Source organism: Hyperolius riggenbachi, chromosome 1 (assembly GCF_040937935.1).
Source record: "Hyperolius riggenbachi isolate aHypRig1 chromosome 1, aHypRig1.pri, whole genome shotgun sequence".
NCBI lineage: Eukaryota > Metazoa > Chordata > Amphibia > Anura > Hyperoliidae > Hyperolius > Hyperolius riggenbachi.
This window is the reverse complement of record NC_090646.1, coordinates 111,365,952-111,385,095: the sequence shown is the minus strand read 5'-3', so window position 1 is coordinate 111,385,095 and position 19,144 is coordinate 111,365,952. Positions and strand designations below refer to the sequence as shown.

The 19,144-nt window shown below is 49.0% G+C and overlaps 1 protein-coding gene across 2 annotated transcripts in view; it reads left to right on the top strand.

The window, feature by feature from the left end:
* The first annotated feature begins 259 nt into the window (after nucleotides 1-259).
* Nucleotides 260-19,144, top strand: part of DHX15 (DEAH-box helicase 15) — an 81,015-nt gene continuing 62,130 nt past the window's right edge. Inside the window, exon 1 of one of the 2 annotated variants that reach the window (XM_068278129.1) lies at nucleotides 260-471. In XM_068278129.1, coding sequence (XP_068134230.1) covers nucleotides 308-471 — 164 coding nt within the window. In that variant the 5' untranslated portion in view covers nucleotides 260-307. The remainder of the gene's footprint in view (nucleotides 472-19,144) is intronic. The other variant, XM_068278121.1, reaches the window with a different exon arrangement.

Below are 19,144 nucleotides of genomic sequence, written 5' to 3'. Positions count from 1 at the left end.
TTTTTTCTTTAAAGTTTATTATGCTGTTGTGTATTTTTTAGAGCAGAAAAGACATTCTGAGTTCAGGTCCGCTAAGCTGTACTCCCTCGTCTCAACACTGTCTCTGATCTTCCTATTGAGCGAATGAGCGGAGACGCTTCCCCGGACGCGATGACGTCACAGCGGTTGAGCGTGCGCTCGTTTGATTGGCTAAACGCTGTCCAGACTAACCTGCCTATGTTCAGTATGATCGCCCAATAGCTTTCTGTGTACCTTTTTTGACGCTCGATGGACAGACACGCCCCTCGTCCCTCCGGAGCCTCGGCGCATGCGTCCTCCTCCTCGCGGCCCTTCCAGCCCCGGCGCGCTTTGTCGTTCTGAGCACTCTCTGCACGGACACGTGACCGCGGAGGCGGCTGCGGACCTGGACATGTCTAAGCGGCACCGGCTGGACCTGGGCGATGACTACGCCGCGAGCAAGAAGCGGGACGGGTGAGTGTGAGCTGAGGGGGAGGCGCGCTCCGCTCTTTGTCCGCGCGGGAACATGGCGGCGGCCTGTGCGTGGAGGCCCGGATGTGCCGGGGTGCTGCGGCCTGCGCGGGAGGCTGATGTGTGATATAGAGGCAGGCAGAGGATGTTACGTAGAGGCCTGTGTGCCGCGTGCGGGATGAGCACCTGTCTGGCCCGGTGTTCTGGAATGCCCCGGGTTGTGTCATGTGACCTGCAGGGATCATACAGACGAGTGACTCCCAACCTGTACACACTACTACCCTGGTGCTTCTGTGCCGTGTAGCCTCATTACTGGGGGCAAGTGTAGTGTATGTGACTGACCTAGCTAAAGGCCTGTCACATAGACTGCAGGCAGAACATACTATATATATATATATATAACCTGTATTGCCTTCTTCCTTTCTACAGAGTGAAGGTAGCCATACATTTGGCGACTGATCGACCATCCGATTATTATAATTGAATCGGATGAAGATTGGTGCCGCCAAGTGAATGCCGATAATGCGACTCATTTCGGGCCAAAATTGGTTATATTAGTCGATTGCACATGCTGCAAGATGTAGGGTCGACTTGCTCGATTAGGTGGGTGGCGCTAATGGCGTGCTATTTTGGGATAAGCAACGAACGCAACAAAACCCCTGGCGCTGTCCCCCTAATGCAGAATGTCCCCTTGGTGTCAAGCGCAGGTGATACCTGTCTGTGTCCTCCGCTGCCTCTACTATTCCTCCGTTCTGCATACATGTGCCCCCAACGTGGTTGTCTAGTAAGGGCGCGTGTGTGTGATGTCAGATGTCACACGCTGCCACGTTACTAGGCAACCACGGGGCACTCATGTATGGAGAACGGAGTGCGCCTGGGACAAGTGGAGGCCGCAGACAGGTAATGTATCACTTGCAATAGGCACTAGGAGGACAGAGGTGGATGCGGCATCACAAGGCCGATTCGGGAATCGGCCTGTGGTGTATGGGCAGCTAACAAATCTCTCTCCAATTAGATTCGATCAGAGAGAGATTTCTCTTGGTTGAATCTGCCCATAAAGGCTAGATGTGTGGCTACCTTTAACCACTTGCCGACCGCCCACTACCAATTGGCGGCGGCAAGGACCGCGTAACAGCAATTGGCGGCGGCTCCTGGGGGACTGAATTGCTGGGGATCGCGCACATCCGCCGGCATTATGCTCTGCCCGCCCGTGACGTCAACCCGCCGGCCAATTAGCAGCGCCGGCTGGTTGTTAACCCCTGATCTGCCGCATAGTAAGCGTATAATACGCTTTGTAAAGTATACAAAGCGTATTATACAGGCTGCCCCTTGCCCTGGTGGTCCCAGTGATCGAGGGACCACCAGCGCAGGAGGCAACCCCCCTAGCAAGCACACACTGATCCTGCCACCTGATCGCCCACAGCACCCCTCAGACCACCGTTTGCACCCAATCACCCCCTTAACCTCTTGACGACCAGCTAACCCCGATTGGCGTAAACTGGTCGTCTGCGGGTTACCATGGGAACGGCCGCTCGATCGAGCGGCCTTTCCATGTCAGTTCACGGAGGGTGTCTCCGTGAACAGCCGGAGAGCCGCCGATCGCGGCTTGCCGGAAAAATGTAAACAGGCGGGGAAGAAATCCCCGCTGTTTACATCATACGGCGCTGCTGCGCAGCAGCGCCGTAAGGCAGAACGGCGATCCCCGGCCTCTGATTGGCCGGGGATCGCCGGCACATGATAGGCTGAAGCCTATCCTTCAATGCGCAGGACGGAAATCCATCCTGCGCAGCTCACAGGGGGAGGGAGCGGCGAGACGGCGGAGAACGCTGCGGAGGGGGGCTTTGAAGAGCCCCCCCGCTAAGCAAATGCAGCCGGCGGCGATCAGACCCCCCCCAGCAGGACATCCCCCTAGTGGGGAAAAAAGGGGGGTAGTCTGATCGCCCTGCTGCACTCCTGATCGGTGCTGCGTGGGCTCATTGAAAAATCCCCTGGTCGGCAAGTGGTTAATCACCCCCTGTCACTATCTGTCAACGTTATATTTTAGATTAGGTCCTAAACTGCCCCCTGGGGGCTCTGATCACCCCACACACCCTCAGATCCTCCCCAACCCCCCCCCCCCGTGTACTGTATACATCTATTCTCCCCTGTAATCACCTGTCAGTCACCCCCTGTTACCACCTGTCACTGCCACCCATCACAACAGACCCTAACCTGCCCCTTGCGGGCACCTGATCACTCGCCCACACCCTCAGATCGCCCGCAGACTGCCCTCAGATCACCTCCCAAGTGCATTGTTTACATCTGTTCTCCCCTCTAATCACCCACTGATCACCCATCAATCACCCCCTGTCACTGCTACCCATCAAATCCTAATCTGCCCCTTGCGGGCACCCAATTACCCGCCCACACCCTCGGATCGCCCTCAGACACCCCCCCCCCGATCACCTCGCCAGTGCATTGCTTGCATCTATTCTCCCCTCTAATCACACCCTGATCATCTATCAATCACCCCGTCACCAACTGTCACTGCTACCCATCAGATCAGACCCTAATCTGCCCCTTGTGGGCTCCCAAACACCCGCCCACACCCTCAGACCTCCCCTTATCACCTCCCCAGTCCATTATTTACATCTGTTCTCCCCTCTAATCACCCATCAATCACCCCCTGTCACCACCTGTCAATGCTACCCATCAGATCAGACCCTAATCTGCCCCTTGCGGGCACCCAAACACCCACCCACACACTCAGATCGCCCTCAGACCCCCCCCCCTGATCACCTTCCCAGTGCATTATTTACATCTGTACTCCCCTCTAACCTGTCACTGCTACCCATCAGATCTGACCCTCATCTGCCCCTTGCGGGCACCCAATCCCCCACCCACACACTCAGATCGCCCTCAGACCCCCCCAATCACCTTCCCAATGCATTGATTGCATCTATTCCCCCCCTCTAATCACACCCTGAGACACCCATCAATCACCTCCTGCCACCCCTAGCACTCCTATCCATCAGATCAGGCCCTAATTTCCCCCTTGTGGGCTCCTGATCAGTCGGCCAAACCCTTAGACTCCCTTCCGATCACCTCCCCAGTGCATTGATTGCGTCTATTCTCCCCTCTAATCACCCCCTGAGACACCCATCAATCACCTCCTGTCACCCCTAGCACTCCTATCCATCAGATCAGGCCCTAATCTGCCCCCTGCGGGCATCTGATCACCCGCCCCACCGCAGTGACAGAATTTTTTTTTTCTGATCACTGCTGGTCTTTACGACTTAATTGTGGCTGAGACCAACCATTATGCCTCACAATACGCAACCGCCAATCCAAGAAGCTACCATGCCCAGCCTTTTCGGTGGAAACCACTCCGTTTCCGAACGCAGTGTTCTCCCCAGAATTTTTTTCCAGTCGGGTGGCATGAAAAAGCAGCCGGGTGGGACGAGATGAAAATGCAGGGCAACTCTGCTTACAGCATAGGAGGAGGTGAGCTGATAACAGCCGGGTGGTCACCAAATCTAGCCGGGTGGAGCACCCGGCTAAAAGAGCCTGGGGAGAACACTGTGAACGTGACATTTTTTGGGGCCTTCTCTTTAAAGGGAAGGTTCAGGGACGCTGTGAAAAAAACAAAAATCCAAATCCACTTACCTGGGGCTTCCTCCAGCCCGTGGCAGGCAGGAGGTGCCCTCGTCGCCGCGGCTCCGCAGGCTCCCGGTCTCCTCCGGTGGCGCGCCCGACCTGGCCAGGCCGGCTGCCAGGTCGGGCTCTTCTGCGCTCCAATGTGCGGCTCACTGGTGCGCGCTGACGTCATCGGACGTCCTCCGGGCTGTTCTGCGCAGGCTCAGTAGTTCTGAGCCTGCGCAGTACAGCCCGGAGGACGTCCGATGACGTCAGCGCGCACCAGTGAGCCGCACATTGGAGCGCAGAAGAGCCCGACCTGGCAGCCGGCCTGGCCAGGTCGGGCGCGCCACCGGAGGAGACCGGGAGCCTGCGGAGCCGCGACGAGGGCACCTCCTGCCTGCCACGGGCTGGAGGAAGCCCCAGGTAAGTGGATTTGGATTTTTATTTTTTTCACAGCATCCCTGAACCTTCCCTTTAACATGGGTCTAGTCGAAAAGAATGAATTGCGGTCTTATTGGTCTACGCACCCAATACATCACATGCTCATGTTCTCTGCTGCCATGTCCAGGTCACGATTTGAGAACATCCTGCGCTTCCTGCACTTCAGTGCCAATACAACCTGTCATCTAAGAGGCCACCCTGCTTATGACTGGTTCCACAAAATTCGGCCCCTCATAGACCACCTGTCGTCAAAATTTTCAGATGCTTATACCCCCTGAACAGTCATTTTGAGGCATTTGGTTTCCAGACTACTCCTCACGGTTTTGGGCCCCTAAAATGCCTAGGGCAGTATAGGAACCCCACAAGTGACCCCATTTTAGAAAGAAGACACCCCAAGGTATTCCGTTAGATGTATGATGAGTTCATAGAAGATTTTATTTTTTTGTCACAAGTTCGTGGAAAATGACACTTTGTGAAAAAATGCAAAATCAATTTCCGCTAACTTGTGACAAAAAATAAAATCTATGAACTTACCATACTCCTAACGGAATACCTTGGGGTGTCTTCTTTCTAAAATGGGGTCACTTGTGGGGTTCCTAAACTGCCTTGGCATTTTAGGGGCCCTAAACCGTGAGGAGTAGTCTGGAAACCAAATGCCTCAAAATGACCTGTGAAATCCTAAAGGTACTCATTGGACTTTCCATTCAGACCACTGCAGCTTTAACGGTTTATTGCTTGGTCATGCAACCTACTATCTAAATGAATTTTACCTCCTTTTCTTGTCACTAATACAGCTTTCTTTTGGTGCTACTTGATTGCTGCTGTGATTTTTATACTATTTCTCATGAGTACGGCGCGATACCACATGTGACACTTCTTTGCAGCCTAGGTGCGCTAAGCCCAAAGTCCTATGAGCACCTTTAGGCTTTACAGGGTTGCTTACAATTTAGCACCCCTCAAAATGCCAGGACAGTAAACACACCCCAAAAATGAACCCATTTTGTAAAGTAGACACCCCAAAGTATTCATAGAGGGGCATGGTGAGTCCGTGGCAGATTTCATTTTTTTTTTTTATTATTTGTCACAAGTTAGCAGAAATTTAAACTTTTTATTTTTTTTTTGTCACAAATTGTCATTTTCCACTAACTTGTGACAAAAAATAAAATCTATGTATTTACCATGCCTCTTAGTGAACACTTTGGGATGTCTTCTTTCCAAAATGGGGTCATTTGGGGGGTATTTATACTATCCTGGAATTCTAGCACCTCATGAAACATGACAGGTGCTCAGAAAAGTCAGAGATGCTTCAAATTGGGAAAGTTCACTTTTTGCACCATAGTTTGTAAACGCTATAACTTTTACCCAAACCAATAAATATACACTTATTGGATTTTTTGTATTATCAAAGACATGTAGTACAATAAATTTGGACAAAAATGTATATAGAAATTTTACTTTATTTGAAAAATGTCAGCACAAAGTTAAAAAAAATAATTTTTTTAAACAAAATTCATGTCTTTTTTTGATGAATGTAATAAAAACTAAAAATCACAGCAGCAATCAAGTAGCACCAAAAGAAAGCTGTATTAGTGACAAAACAAGGAGGTAAAATTCATTTAGATAGTAGGTTGTATGACCGGGCAATAAACCGTTAAAGCTGCAGTGGTCTGAATGGAAAAAAGTGTGTCTGGTCCTTAAAGGGAACCAGAGGCCCCATGAAAAAGATACTATACATACCTGAGGCTTCCTCCAGCCCCATATGCACGGATCGCTCCCACGCCGCCGTCCTTTGCTGCCTGGATCCGCCGGTACCGGGTCCCGTCATGGCCGGCAGACGCGGGCAATTGTCCGCATCACACGGCGCTTTCTGTATACAAGTACGCATGAGGCTGCCTACTGCGCAGCCGCATGTGTACGGGTATGGAGGGAGCTGCTGTGATGCGGACAATTGGCCGCATCCGCCGGAAGCGACGGGACCCGGTACCGCCGAACCAGGAAGCGGAGGATGGCGGCGTGGGAGCGATCCAGGCTTATGGGGCTGGAAGAAGCCCCAGGTATGTATAAAAGCTTTTTTTTTTTTTTTTTTTTTTTGTATGTTCCTCTCTGGTTCCCTTTAAGGGGTTTTATGACTGCTGTTAAAGTACCCCTGACCAGGATACAAAAAAATTAAGACAGCCCGTAGTGGGCTAGATAATCTTTCCCTGAGTATCCTGATCCTGCTCGTTGTCCTTGGGGTCCTTCCCATTCACTGGACATTTTGCTCTCAAGTATTTGACGCGAACTATAAGTTAAATGCTTTACCAGAAGTTCCACCCAAGAGGCGCTGCGTGATTTAGGATTGCGCAGGCACAAATTGCAAACCGCATATGCTCAGCAAAAAGTGGGTGTCCACAAGTGCTTTCTTTGAAACTCATCTACTTTAGGAAACGCAGCAGGAAACCTAGGGAACAGCACCCTCTTACATCACAAAGCATTGTGATTGGCTGAATAGTGTGGGTGTAGTTTACTATAGCTAATTGGAAAACTAACCGTTTGAGAAGTCCACCGAATCATAGTAGTGGAATTTCCCAATCAGGTTTTCTGCTGGGTCTCCTAAAGTAGACTAGTGCAGTCTTTAAAGGAAACATCAGGCAAAAACGGTAAAATCAGCTTTACTCACCTGAGGCTTTCTCCAGCCTCTTGCAGCTGACTGTCCCACACTAATTGCTCCGCTCTCCGACGCCGTCCCGGGCTCCATGTGCGCTGTTCAGGCCAACCTCGAGGGCGTCCTTACTGCGGCTGCGTAAATCGCCGCTGTCGATCATGGCCACGTGGTCCGTGACGAGAACTGTTGTATCTGCGCAATATGCCGTGAACCACGTGGCCATGATTGACAGTTGCGCTTCATGCAGCTGCCTTAAGGTTGGCCTGAACAGCGTGCGGAGAGCGATCAGCGTGGGGCAGTTGGCTGCAAGGGGCTGGAGAAAGCCCCAGGTGAGTAAAGCTGAATTTACTCTTTTTGCCTGACATTTCCTTTAACTGCAATCGAGTCACTCTGCGCCAGTGGTAAGAACCTCTGGTAGGCTCGGGGGGGGGGGGGGGGTTTGCGGGGGGGGGGGGGGTGGGGGGGGGGGGGTAAGAGGACTGGGAACAGCATCTGGACACTCAGGAGGCAATCCATCCACCATAAGCTTCATTCAGTATGTTTCTCCGCGGTTCATAAAGTTGTGGTACACTAAAACCTCTTACTTGAAGAGTCACAAAAGCACCCCTTAATCCCCCTCTTTCCGCCCCCCATATAAGGTCTGCTTAATTAAATATAATATGCTTTCTTAAAATAAGAATATGTAATTATTTAGCTTTCTGCAAGCTATATGTAGGCAATCCCATGACTAGTTTCCTTGCTTACCGAGTGAGTATGCAGATCATTTCACATTATATCCCTGAAAGGCCAATTATATGTTCTGAGCTGCTGGGTTAGCAGCAAATATTAAGCTTATTCATTTTACAGACCTGTCAATACAACTTTCAATTGGGGGGGGGGGGGGGGGGGGTGGATTACTTATTACATAGTAGATCAGGACCACTAGAACTGCATTAGGCAGTTAATAAGGATATTAAAGGGGCACTATGGCTAAATTCTTTGTTTTGTGTGGCTGTGATAGTTATAGCAGTATGTGGAGAATAGTTAAGAACATACAATGTGGCAGATTATTTTTTTCTTTTTACACTAACACCATCTTTGTGTAGGTTTAGAGTCGCGTCGGCAGATTTACCTTACTGACGCGACTCAGGCTAATCCATTATGGTGCAGGAGGCATCTTTCCCTGCTGTTGTGCTGCCGTTGTGCCGCCGTTGTTAGTTTCCCCTCTCGGAAGCGCTGGTAGCATATTCCATCTTTCAACTGCACAATCGTGCAGTTACATAGCTCTCCCCATCAGCCGTAAAGTGTATCAATGTGTATCAATGTGCCGCCGTGCAGTGCGAGTGGCACGCAACCTCCATCTGCGGTGGGACACAACCGCCGCGTGGAGGGACGCAGCCTCACTGATGATGCTGCCTGGTAAGGACCCCTGTAGCGAAGCTGGCAATGAAACGGACACATATTGTTGTCCGTTTCTATGGTTACCAGCCTTCGCTGTTTGAAGTGCGCGGTGTAGCGGCGGCATGAGAGAGCAGACGCGCTGTGTTCGTCTGCTCTCATGCCGCCGCTACACTGCGCACTTCAAACGAGAAAGGTGGAACTCCGCTTCAAACAGCGAAGGCTGGTAACCATAGAAACGGACAACAATAGGTGTCTGTTTCATTGCCAGCTTCGCTACAGGGGTCCTTGCCAGGCAGCATCATCAGTGCGGCTGCGTCCCTCTCCACGCGGCGGTTGCTTCCCACCACAGATGCGTGCCACTCGCACTGCACGGCGGCACATTGATACACTTTACGGCTGATGGGGAGAGCTATGTAACTGCACGATTGTGCAGTTGAAAGAAGGAGTATACTACCAGCGCTTCCGAGAGGGGAGACTAACAACGGCAGCACAACAGCAGGGAAAGATGCCTCCTGCACCATAATGGATTAGCCTGAGTCGCGTCAGTAAGGTAAATCTGCCGACGCGACTCTAAACCTACACAAAGATGGTGTTAGTGTAAAAAGAAAAAAATAATCTGCCACATTGTATGTTCTTAACTAATCTCCACATACTGCTATAACTATCACAGCCACACAAAACAAAGAATTTAGCCATAGTGCCCCTTTAAAGGTTTCTCAAACTCCATGGGGCAGAACCAGGTTTTTACACGAGATAAAATAAAACGAAGGAGGCACTCCAATGGCGTCCATTCACTTGCGTTTATATTATTAAGATTGCAAAACACACGTTTATGAAGGCCATTGGAGTGCCTCCTTCGTTTTGTCTTTTGATACATTAAACCAGGCTTTCTCAACCAGGTACCCTGGGGTTCATTGAGTACTCTGCAGGGGTTTCCTTGACATTTTCCCCCATTGTGGGGGGAAGTATGTTAGAGCACATAATGTAATGGGGGACTGTAAAAAGAAGCACTAATCTGGGGGTCAGAATAATAATAGCACATTAATAAAAAGCACTAGGATAAGGAGACAGTATAATGAGGGGCGGTGTAATAGGGGGTAGTGAAATAAACAGCCACCTTTACTTTTAAAGACCATGTCTCCTGCAAAATAAATGCAGAGGTTCCTTGAGATCCAAAAATTGTTTGCAGGGTTCCTCCAGGGTACAAAGGTTGAGAAAGGCTGCAGTAAACTGTGGATTGGTGACCCGCTGGAGGATCGTGCATCAGCGGACCAGGTGTGTGAAGCCTGGGAGTGGCTATTCCAGCACACAGTCTACTACATTTTATACAAGCCTTGGTGTCTTGTGGAGGTACCGAAACAGCGGTCGACACGAGCGTGTTTGTATTCTGTAACTTTAAACCGTACTTAAATAAACTTCCTCTGCAATTGGAGTGCCGGAATCCGTCCTCTTTCTTCATATTACAATTTATACAAGACAAGCCAATAGACTATTGATTACCTGACAGCTTGACGTCACAGAACTGTCCGTGTGAACCAGCCCTTATGGGGGAAATCTCGGAGCCCTCTTCAATAAGCAGGCTCCCAGAGAACAGAGAAACACTATTGTACACTGATCAGGGATAAACCGACATTCAAAGGAATCGCCGAAGATCATTTAGGTGACATTTATCACAGATCTTTTTATTCTTTGAGTCACTCAGCCACTATAGTTATAATTTTTTTTAAGGAATACTGTAGGGGGGGTCGGGGGAAAATGAGTTGAACTTACCTGGGGCTTCTAATGGTCCCCCCGCAGACATCCTGTGCCCACACAGCCACTCACCGATGCTCCGGCCCCACCTCCGGTTCCCTTCTGGAATTTCAGACTTTAAAGTCTGAAACTACTGCGCCTGCGTTGCCGTGTCATTGCTCCTGCTGACATCACCAGGAGCGTATTGCACAGGACCAGTATGGTCTGTGCCTGCGCAGTACGCTCCTGGTGACATCAGCGGGAGCGAGGACACGGCAATGCAGGCTCAGTGGTTTTCAGACTTTAAAGTCTGAAATCCCAGAAGTGAACCAGAAGCGGGGCCGGAGCATCGGTGAGTGGGTGCGTGGGCACAGGATGTCTGCTGGGGGACCATTAGAAGCCCCGGTTAAGTACAACTCCTTTTTCCCCACCGTACACACTTGAGATAAAAGTATTTGGAAAAGAAAAGATCACAGACCAATTTTACCCCATTCCATGTAGAATGAGAGCCATACCAACACAGTCTATTTTATTGAGCTGAACTCCCCATCAGATAAAAATCTTTGCTTCGGGGTCAGGTGCTCCTGGCCGGGGTGCACTTGGCGGTTGTGTATGCTGGGACACTTGGTTTTGCGGTGTCTGGTGGTGTAGGGGCCCCTGTGAGTGCTGTTGCTTTTGTATGGGTCGGGGGGCTCTGCCTGCAGCCACTTCTAGGACAGGTGCTCTTTGCCAGGGTGCACTTGGCGGTCATGCATGCTAAGATACTTGATTCTGGGCCTTGAGACATTTGATAAAGCAAAGTTCCCTGCACACTCTGTCGCTTTAAAGGTATCAAGAAGCTCTACCTGCAGCCACTTCTGAGACAGGTGCTCTTTGGCAGGGTGCACTTGGCAGACATGCCAAGTGCACTATCATAATTGCAGGATTCCGGGGGTTGGGGGGCGTCTTGTACGCTGGAGGATACGGTACTTTCTCTGAAGGTAGCTCTTCCTTCTTCCTTTGGTCTGTTTCTCTTTTCCCTTTATCTATTTTTATGTAATTATTACATTCAATTGGCAAATTCTGATTAGCAAACATGGGATTTTATGCCCAACACCAAGAGCGTGGTGATGAAGCCTATCAATATGGTTGGGCCTTCATTAACTGTGGCTAGACTCTGAGCTAATCAGAAAAATAAATAAAAGATTCAAATCTTTGCAAGATGCTGTATACAAAGATGCTGTACACATTCAACAGATCAGTATCTGCAAAAGATCAGCTTCTGCAAAATGCATTCATAGTCTGATACCTGCAGATCTCATACACGCCTTGTTTAATGGACATTCATCTGCAGATCAGATCCACCAGGATGTATCTTCAGATCTGCAAATGATTCTGATGTGCAGATGAATGTCCGTTAAACAAGATGTGTATGCATTTCTGCATATTGCAATATGAATATTCACTCTGTTTAAAGGCTTCAGCCTTGTTGCAATCCATGTTTTCTTAGTATAGGTATAGGCATCGATTCATAAAGCATTACCACATTCGGTAATGCAGAAAACAGCTGACTTTACCAATCATTTACAGTGTTCTCCCTAGAAATTTTTTGTAGTCGGGTGGCATGGAAAAGTAGCCGGGTGGGGCGAGATGAGAATGCAGGGCTGGTGCTTCTGTGTGCAACTTTGCTTACAGAATAGGAGGAAGTGAGCCGATAACAGCCAGGTACTCACCAAAACTAGCCGGGTGGAGCACCTGACTAAAAGAGCCTGGGGAGAACACGGATTTGGGAAAATGTCAATTCATAAAGGTTTTTACAGCATGAAAACCTGAAATTACCGAGCAGTGAGGTAAATTACTAACTTGTGCGGTAATTACCTCAACACATGTCAGCAAATGTAAATTCATGAAAACTAGAACTAGCGTTAATACTCACTGTAATTACCGACACCTCTGGTGTGGTCTTAACTATGCAAAGTCTGTGCTGGAGCCGTGACTCGCAGAGGCAGCTGTGATTGACAGAAGCAGGGAGCCAATAGAAACAGCCCCTGTTCTCCTGCAAGTCTGAATGTTGTAATCTGATAGGACCGGCAGCCTTCGCTGGTGGGACAAGCTTTTAAACCCCCCAGGCAGCAGCAGAGCGATATTTCGGAGCAAGCCAGGCATCCCCTGAATACCTTAGGCTGTGTGTCTGTTTAAACCTGTTAGAAGCTAGGCAGGAAAATCACCCAAGCAGGGCATGTGTACAGTTTCTTGGAAGTTAATTTAAAATGTGGCAATTAAATAGAATATTAAGAAAGACTAATAGACTGATTCAGAGCACATTCAGAGCAAGCTGAGGCACTATACCAAAACGTACATCTGAAGGGATGTCGGGATGCCTCGCTATGCCCTCATTGCATGGAACAGCTTGTAACGAGCTATTACCGCAAAGCTTTTTGTCAATGGGCTTCGGTGATTTATTGCAGTTCTACAGCACCTGTTAAATGTTCATGAATTAGCACACAAGTTTAAAATACAGAATGCGGTATTTTCCCGACCAAATTTTTTTTACCGCTCAGCCTTTTATGAATTGACTCCATTGTGGTTTGTGGCTAGGATTGACTGAAAATCAGGCCTTGGAGGAGCTTGTGAAAAAAAATTTTGCGTTACATTTGCATGCGAGCTGTACAAAATAGCATCTCTACTGTTGATCATAATTGTGAGGCGATGTGATTTGCATCTTTTGGTTCCAATAATGGTCTTCGTTGGATGGGTATTTTGCTAGTTGACAAATCAGAATAGTTAATTTCACCAAGTACAACACAGGTTGTACCCGGAATTATTTTTGGCACATACAGGGTCGGTTATGGTACAGTAGCAGCAAAAAAGTAGAAGTATACAAGGTAGTCACAGCATAGCAGAGATATACAAAGACCGTGTTCTCCCCAGGGATAATTAGGTGGGCGGGCCACCCGGCTGTTTTGAAGCTCCGCCCGCCTGTTATCATGCGCCCACCATGCTAAGAGACGTAATGCACGCAGGAGCGCTCCATTGCCTGCTAGCAATCAGCGCCCGCCTCTCGCACAATACCGAAAGCCGACACTGTACAATGCAGGAGCGCTCTTCTGACTGTCACATCAGGCTTCCTGTTGGCACGGATTGGCTGGGCGCGTTGTAAGGGGCGGGACCATGCACTGCATCTTGGCTTTCAGAAACTCCTGCTCCGTCTCTCCCTCCAATGAGTTCTGTTTTATGCTGGCGCCCCTCCTGCCAATGAAGAGAGAGAGGCAGCCATGCTAGCACGCCCACACATCCTGCAGGAGTTAGATGTCAGAAAGCCACGTCAGTTCAGCAATCAGGGACAGCCACAGAGCGGCACACTTATTCTCTAAAAGCCTGCAGGTAACCACGATGCTGCTGTATGAGAAAAAGAGCTGCTGGTCTAATCCAGCTGGGGAGAAATGCACAGCAGGAGAGGTGACTGCATAGCTCTGAATTAGCTGTGCACAGCATAGTGACAGGCTGTCTCTGAGGCACTCGTTCTCCTGTGCACTCGTCTGTCCTCTGCTGCTTAACTGAAAGTTAGAAAAAAAAACAAATGCAGATCTCTGAAGACTTATCTGCTCTCCTGTGGTGTCTGTGTCTCCCCCAGCTTGTGTCCTGTTTGTATTGCTCCCCCTCCCCCTTCAGCAAACACACTGCAGTGAGTTCTGGTGTAGATCTTCCTTGTGATATCCCCACTGAAGGATATGTCGGCTCTGATCCATGTACTGCTCAGCCTTCAACCTGCTTCACACAGCTTCAGGGTGCCACCTCTACCTACCTGGCACCTGGCATTATGTTATGATACTGAACGTTTGTTGTTGCTTATCTTTTAGAGGAGAGAGGAAGTTCTGAGTTCAGGTCTGCTTTAAAGGGAACCAGAGACGAGGGAAAGCTTAAAAATGGAAAAAGATTTTATACATACCTGGGGCTTCCTCCAGCTCCATAAGCCTGGATCGCTCCCACGCCGCCATCCTCCTCTGCCTCTATCGCCGGTACCGGGTCCCGTCACTTCCGCCGGACGCGACCAGTCTTCCACATCCACAGGAGCTCCCTCCGGCTCTGTACGCCTGCGCCTGCGCAGTACAGAGGGAGCACACTGCGCTTGCGTCGACTGGCTCGACCGGAGGAAATGACGGGACCCGGTACCGGCGGATAGAGGCAGCGGAGAAAGGCGGCGTGGGAGTGATCCAGGCTTATGGAGCTGGAGGAAACCCCAGGTATGTATAAATCTGTTTCTTCTTCATCTCTGGTTCTCTTTAAAAGGGACCTGAGCACCATAATCTAATACAATCTCTCCCTAATGCTAAGTACACACGATGCAATTTTCTGACAGATTTACTGTCTTATCGACTATTTCCAATCTGATTTCAGATCAATTTTTCACCCGATTTCCCATAGAAGTGAGCAGGAAATCAGATCGAACTTGTTGGAAATAGTCGATCTGACAGTAAATCTTTCAAAAATTACATTGTGTGTACCTAGCGGTACATTGGCTCGCCTCCTCCTCCTCCTATGTCCTAAGCAGAGTTGCACCGGCCCTACATTCCCCTCTCGCACACCACCCGGCTACTTTTTAATGCCACCCGGCTGGAAAACATTTCTGGGGAGAACACTGAAAGAGGTCATCATATACATTGCACGTTACAAATTACGTATTCCGTTAGTACAGTGAAGGAGGACCAGCGGGGTCCGTCTGAGTGCTATGTCGAGTGGAGCTGCCACATTCTGTTCGGCGCTCTGCAGCAATTACAGATACCCCACTGCATGTCTTTGAAACAGAAGAAAGATAGAAAAAGGAGCAGTAGAGAGTCCTAGGGTCCGCATAGAGGGAGAGTGACAGTCGTGGCCATGCTTGCAAAAATTTAGCCTTTAGGTTTTCTGCCTAGTCCAGATCAGATGGTGGGAAGAACAAGCTTGGCTGGGCCTCTTGCCCCTGTGGCCAAAGATGCAAAGATTAGCGTTAAGGGTAAAAGCCTTTTCCAATGCAGGTGGTCTGCATAGGAATGGCTGGCTGTATTGCAATGCATCCAGGGAGGGAGGCTGCGATGGCCTTGCAGCGTGCAGTGGAGGCCTGAGGTTAGGGGTCTGAAATCTTGGCTTGCTTGGGGCATCTGGCTGTCTCCCGGCTGACCTCATGACTGAGCAGCTACATGCATGCAGGGAGAGAGGCCAGGACTGGAGCGGTGGCTTGGCTCTGTGTTGCTGTCAGCCTGACCCCCCACGTAGCAGCGGCGGTAATAGCAGAGCTGGTGTCCTGTGGCAGCGGCGGTGGTTACATTTGGCCTGTTCCGTTGGCTGTGGAGAGGAGAGGCACGCACGGCGAAGGCACCCCTGGCTGAGCTGATGGAGTGGGAGCCAGAGGGAACTTTCGCCATGGCAGCTCTGTACAGCTGGGGGAGCGGCAGCGCACAGACTTCCTCAAGGCATCCTGGCGTTGTCTTGGTCTGTCCGGGCAGCGGCGGTGCACTAGTCCACGAGATGCGGATTCTGAAATCGGGACATCGGCTCACCTTGCAGCGTCTCTTCCGACATGGTCTCCAGGATTTTTCGGGATTATGGCAGAGCAGCGGCCCATGTGCAGCCCATGAGCTGCAGAAGGAAGTTGTCGGAGCGACCTAAGCCACATGGCAACGATCCACCGATGAAGCTGTTGTCTGATGGGGTGGCCCAGGAGAAAAGGTGCAGACAAGGTGAAGACAAAAAGAGATAAAAAATAAGAGCCGGCGCCCTGTATGGCCGTGGCTACCCCTCAGACGCCATCTTGTATCAGTAAAGTTGATTACATTAAATGCCACATGCACATAACAGCTCCTACTAAGCCTAGAATGAAAATCTGTGCGAGTGATTGGATGAGCTGACAGCCTTAAATAGAACCCGAGGTTGATCTTTGGGGGAGCAGATTAGGCACAGAGGCATGTTCTCTGCTTCCTGACATTCCTCTGTGTCCCCACAATGCCGCGCTATAGCCCCCTGAGATTAGCGATGTATTTGTCACTATCTCGCAGGGCTGTGTATTCGGAGCAATTTTTGGGTACTTGGAGTCGGGGAAAATGCACCTACTCCTAATAAATTGAAACTGTAATTAAAGGGGAACTTCAGCCTAAACAAACATACTGTCGTCAAGTTACATTAGTTATGCTAATTAGAATAGATAGGTAATATAATCTCTTACCCACCCTGTTTTAAAAGAAAATGCAAATGTTTGTGATTCATGGGGGCTGCCATCTTTGTCATGGGGGCAGCCATCTTTTTGGTTGAAAGGAGGTGACAAGGAGCAGGAGACACAGTTCCAACTGTCCTGTGTCCTGATTACCCAGCTGCACACGCTAGGCTTCAAATGTCAAATTCAAAATGTAAAAAAAAAAATTGCACCAAAACAGCAGAACGAGAACAACATCAGAAATCCCATCATGCTTTGCACAGCATTAGGGGAAAAAAGCCCGGGCAGTTTTCTTCTGTGCAGCTAAAAATGAGGCTTGTATAAGAGAAACAAAGTTCTGAGGCTGTGAAACTGTTAAAGAAACACAAAGCCTTTTCAGTGCTGCTAAGTCGATTTTTAGTTTGGAGGTTCACTTTAAACAAGAAAATATGATAAAATGTTCTATTTCTCAGATAATAGTCATCATAAATTATATATACAGGTAGTCCCCGACTTACGAATGCCTGACTTATGAACTACCTGCCGATAGGAACGGCATGGATTCTGTGTTTCCATGGGAACAAGTAAAAAAAAAATGTTTTTCTAATTGGACTTGCAGTTTTTGAGAAAATCAATTTTAAAAAACTATAAGAAAAATGGCTTTTAAACTTGTATAAGCAGGTACAGAGGGCAGAGGCGACACAGGGGCACAGAGGAGGTGCAGGGGACAGATGGCACAGTGTTCCGACTTAAAAACAGATTTAGGTTAAGAACGAACCTACAGTCCCTATCTCTTTCGTTAACTGGGGACTACCTGTACAGTAAAAGCTGTGCTTAGCCCACAAAAATGAAATAAACCAATAAATCAAAATTAGTTACTTGTGCTGCTTCAATAAAGCAGTCACTGTATTTTTAAAGTGAACCAGAGACGAAGCACCCTCATGTATTTTACCATATACAGTGATGTGAAAAACTATTTGCCCCCTTCCTGATTTCTTATTCTTTTGCATGTTTGTCACACTTAAATGTTTCTGCTCATCAAAAACCGTTAACTATTAGTCAAAGATAACATAATTGAACACAAAATGCAGTTTTAAATGATTGTTTTTATTATTTAGTGAGAAAAAAAACTCCAAATCTACATGGCCCTGTGTGAAAAAGTGATTGCCCCCCTTGTTAAAAAAATAACTTAACTGTGGTTTATCACACCTGAGTTCAATTTCTGTAGTCGCCCCCAGACCTGATTACTGCCACACCTGTTTCAATCAAGAAATCACTTAACCCTCTGGGCGATACAATTAAATCGCCCAGGAGGGGGCGCAGCACTTTTTTTTTTTAATTTTTTTTTTTTTTAAATCATGTAGCTAGCCTAGCGCTAGCTACATGATAGCCGCTGTGCAGCGGCATCCCCCCACCTCCTCCGATCGCCTCTGGCGATCAGCGCAAGCAGGAGATTCCGTTCAGAACGGGATCTCCTGCTTGGCTTCCTCCGTCGCCATGGCGACTCTCGCGATGATGTCACTGACGTCCGAGGCAGTCCCGATCCACCCCTCAGCGCTGCCTGGCACTAATTGGCCAGTCTGTGCAAGGGGTCTGGGGGGGGGGGGGACTGCGCGGCACGGCGGGTAGCGGCGGATCAGCGGCGAGCGGCGGCGATCGGAAGTTACACGCAGCTAGCAAAGTGCTAGCTGCGTGGAACAAGAAAAAAATTATGCAAATTGGCCCACCAGGGCCTGAGAAATCCTCCTGCGTGACATAACCCGAGCTCAGCTCGGGATTATCGCCCAGGAGGTTAAATAGGAGCTATCTGACACAGAGAAGTAGGCCAAAAGCACCTCAAAAGCTAGACATCATGCCAAGATCCAAAGAAATTCTGGAACAAATGAGAACAAAAGTAATTGAGATCTATCAGTCTGGTAAAGGTTATAAAGCCATTTCTAAAGCTTTGGGACTCCAGCGAACCACAGTGAGAGCCATTTATCCATAAATGGCAAAAACATGGAACAGTGATGAACCTTCCCAGGAGTGGCCGGCCGACCAAAATTACCCCAAGAGCGCAGAGAAAACTCATCCGAGAGGCCACAAAAAGACCCCAGGACAACATCTGAAGTACTGCAGGCCTCGCTTGCCTCAATGAAGGTCAGTGTTCACGACTTCACCATAAGAAAGAGACTGGGCAAAAATGGCCTGCATGGCAGATATCCAAGGCGCAAACCACTTTTAAGCAAAAAGAACATTAAGGCTCGTCTCAATTTTGCTAAAAAACATCTCAATGATTGCCAAGACTTTTGGGAAAATACCTTGTGGACCGACGAGACAAAAGTTGAACGTTTTGGAAGGTGCGTATCCCGTTACATCTGGCGTAGAAGTAACACAGCATTTCAGCAAAAGAACATAATACCAACAGTAAAATATGGTGGTGGTAGTGTGATGGTCTGGGGTTGTTTTGCTGCTCCAGGACCTGGAAGGCTTGCTGTGATAGATGGAACCATGAATTCTACTGTCTACCAAAAAATCCTGAAGGAGAATGTCTGGCCATCTGTTCGTCAACACAAGCTGAAGCGATCTTGGGTGCTGCAGCAGGACAATGACCCAAAACACACCAGCAAATCCACCTCTGAATGGCTGAAGAAAAACAAAATGAAGACTTTGGAGTGGCCTAGTCAAAGTCCTGACCTGAATCTTATTGAGATGTTGTGGCATGACCTTAAAAAGGT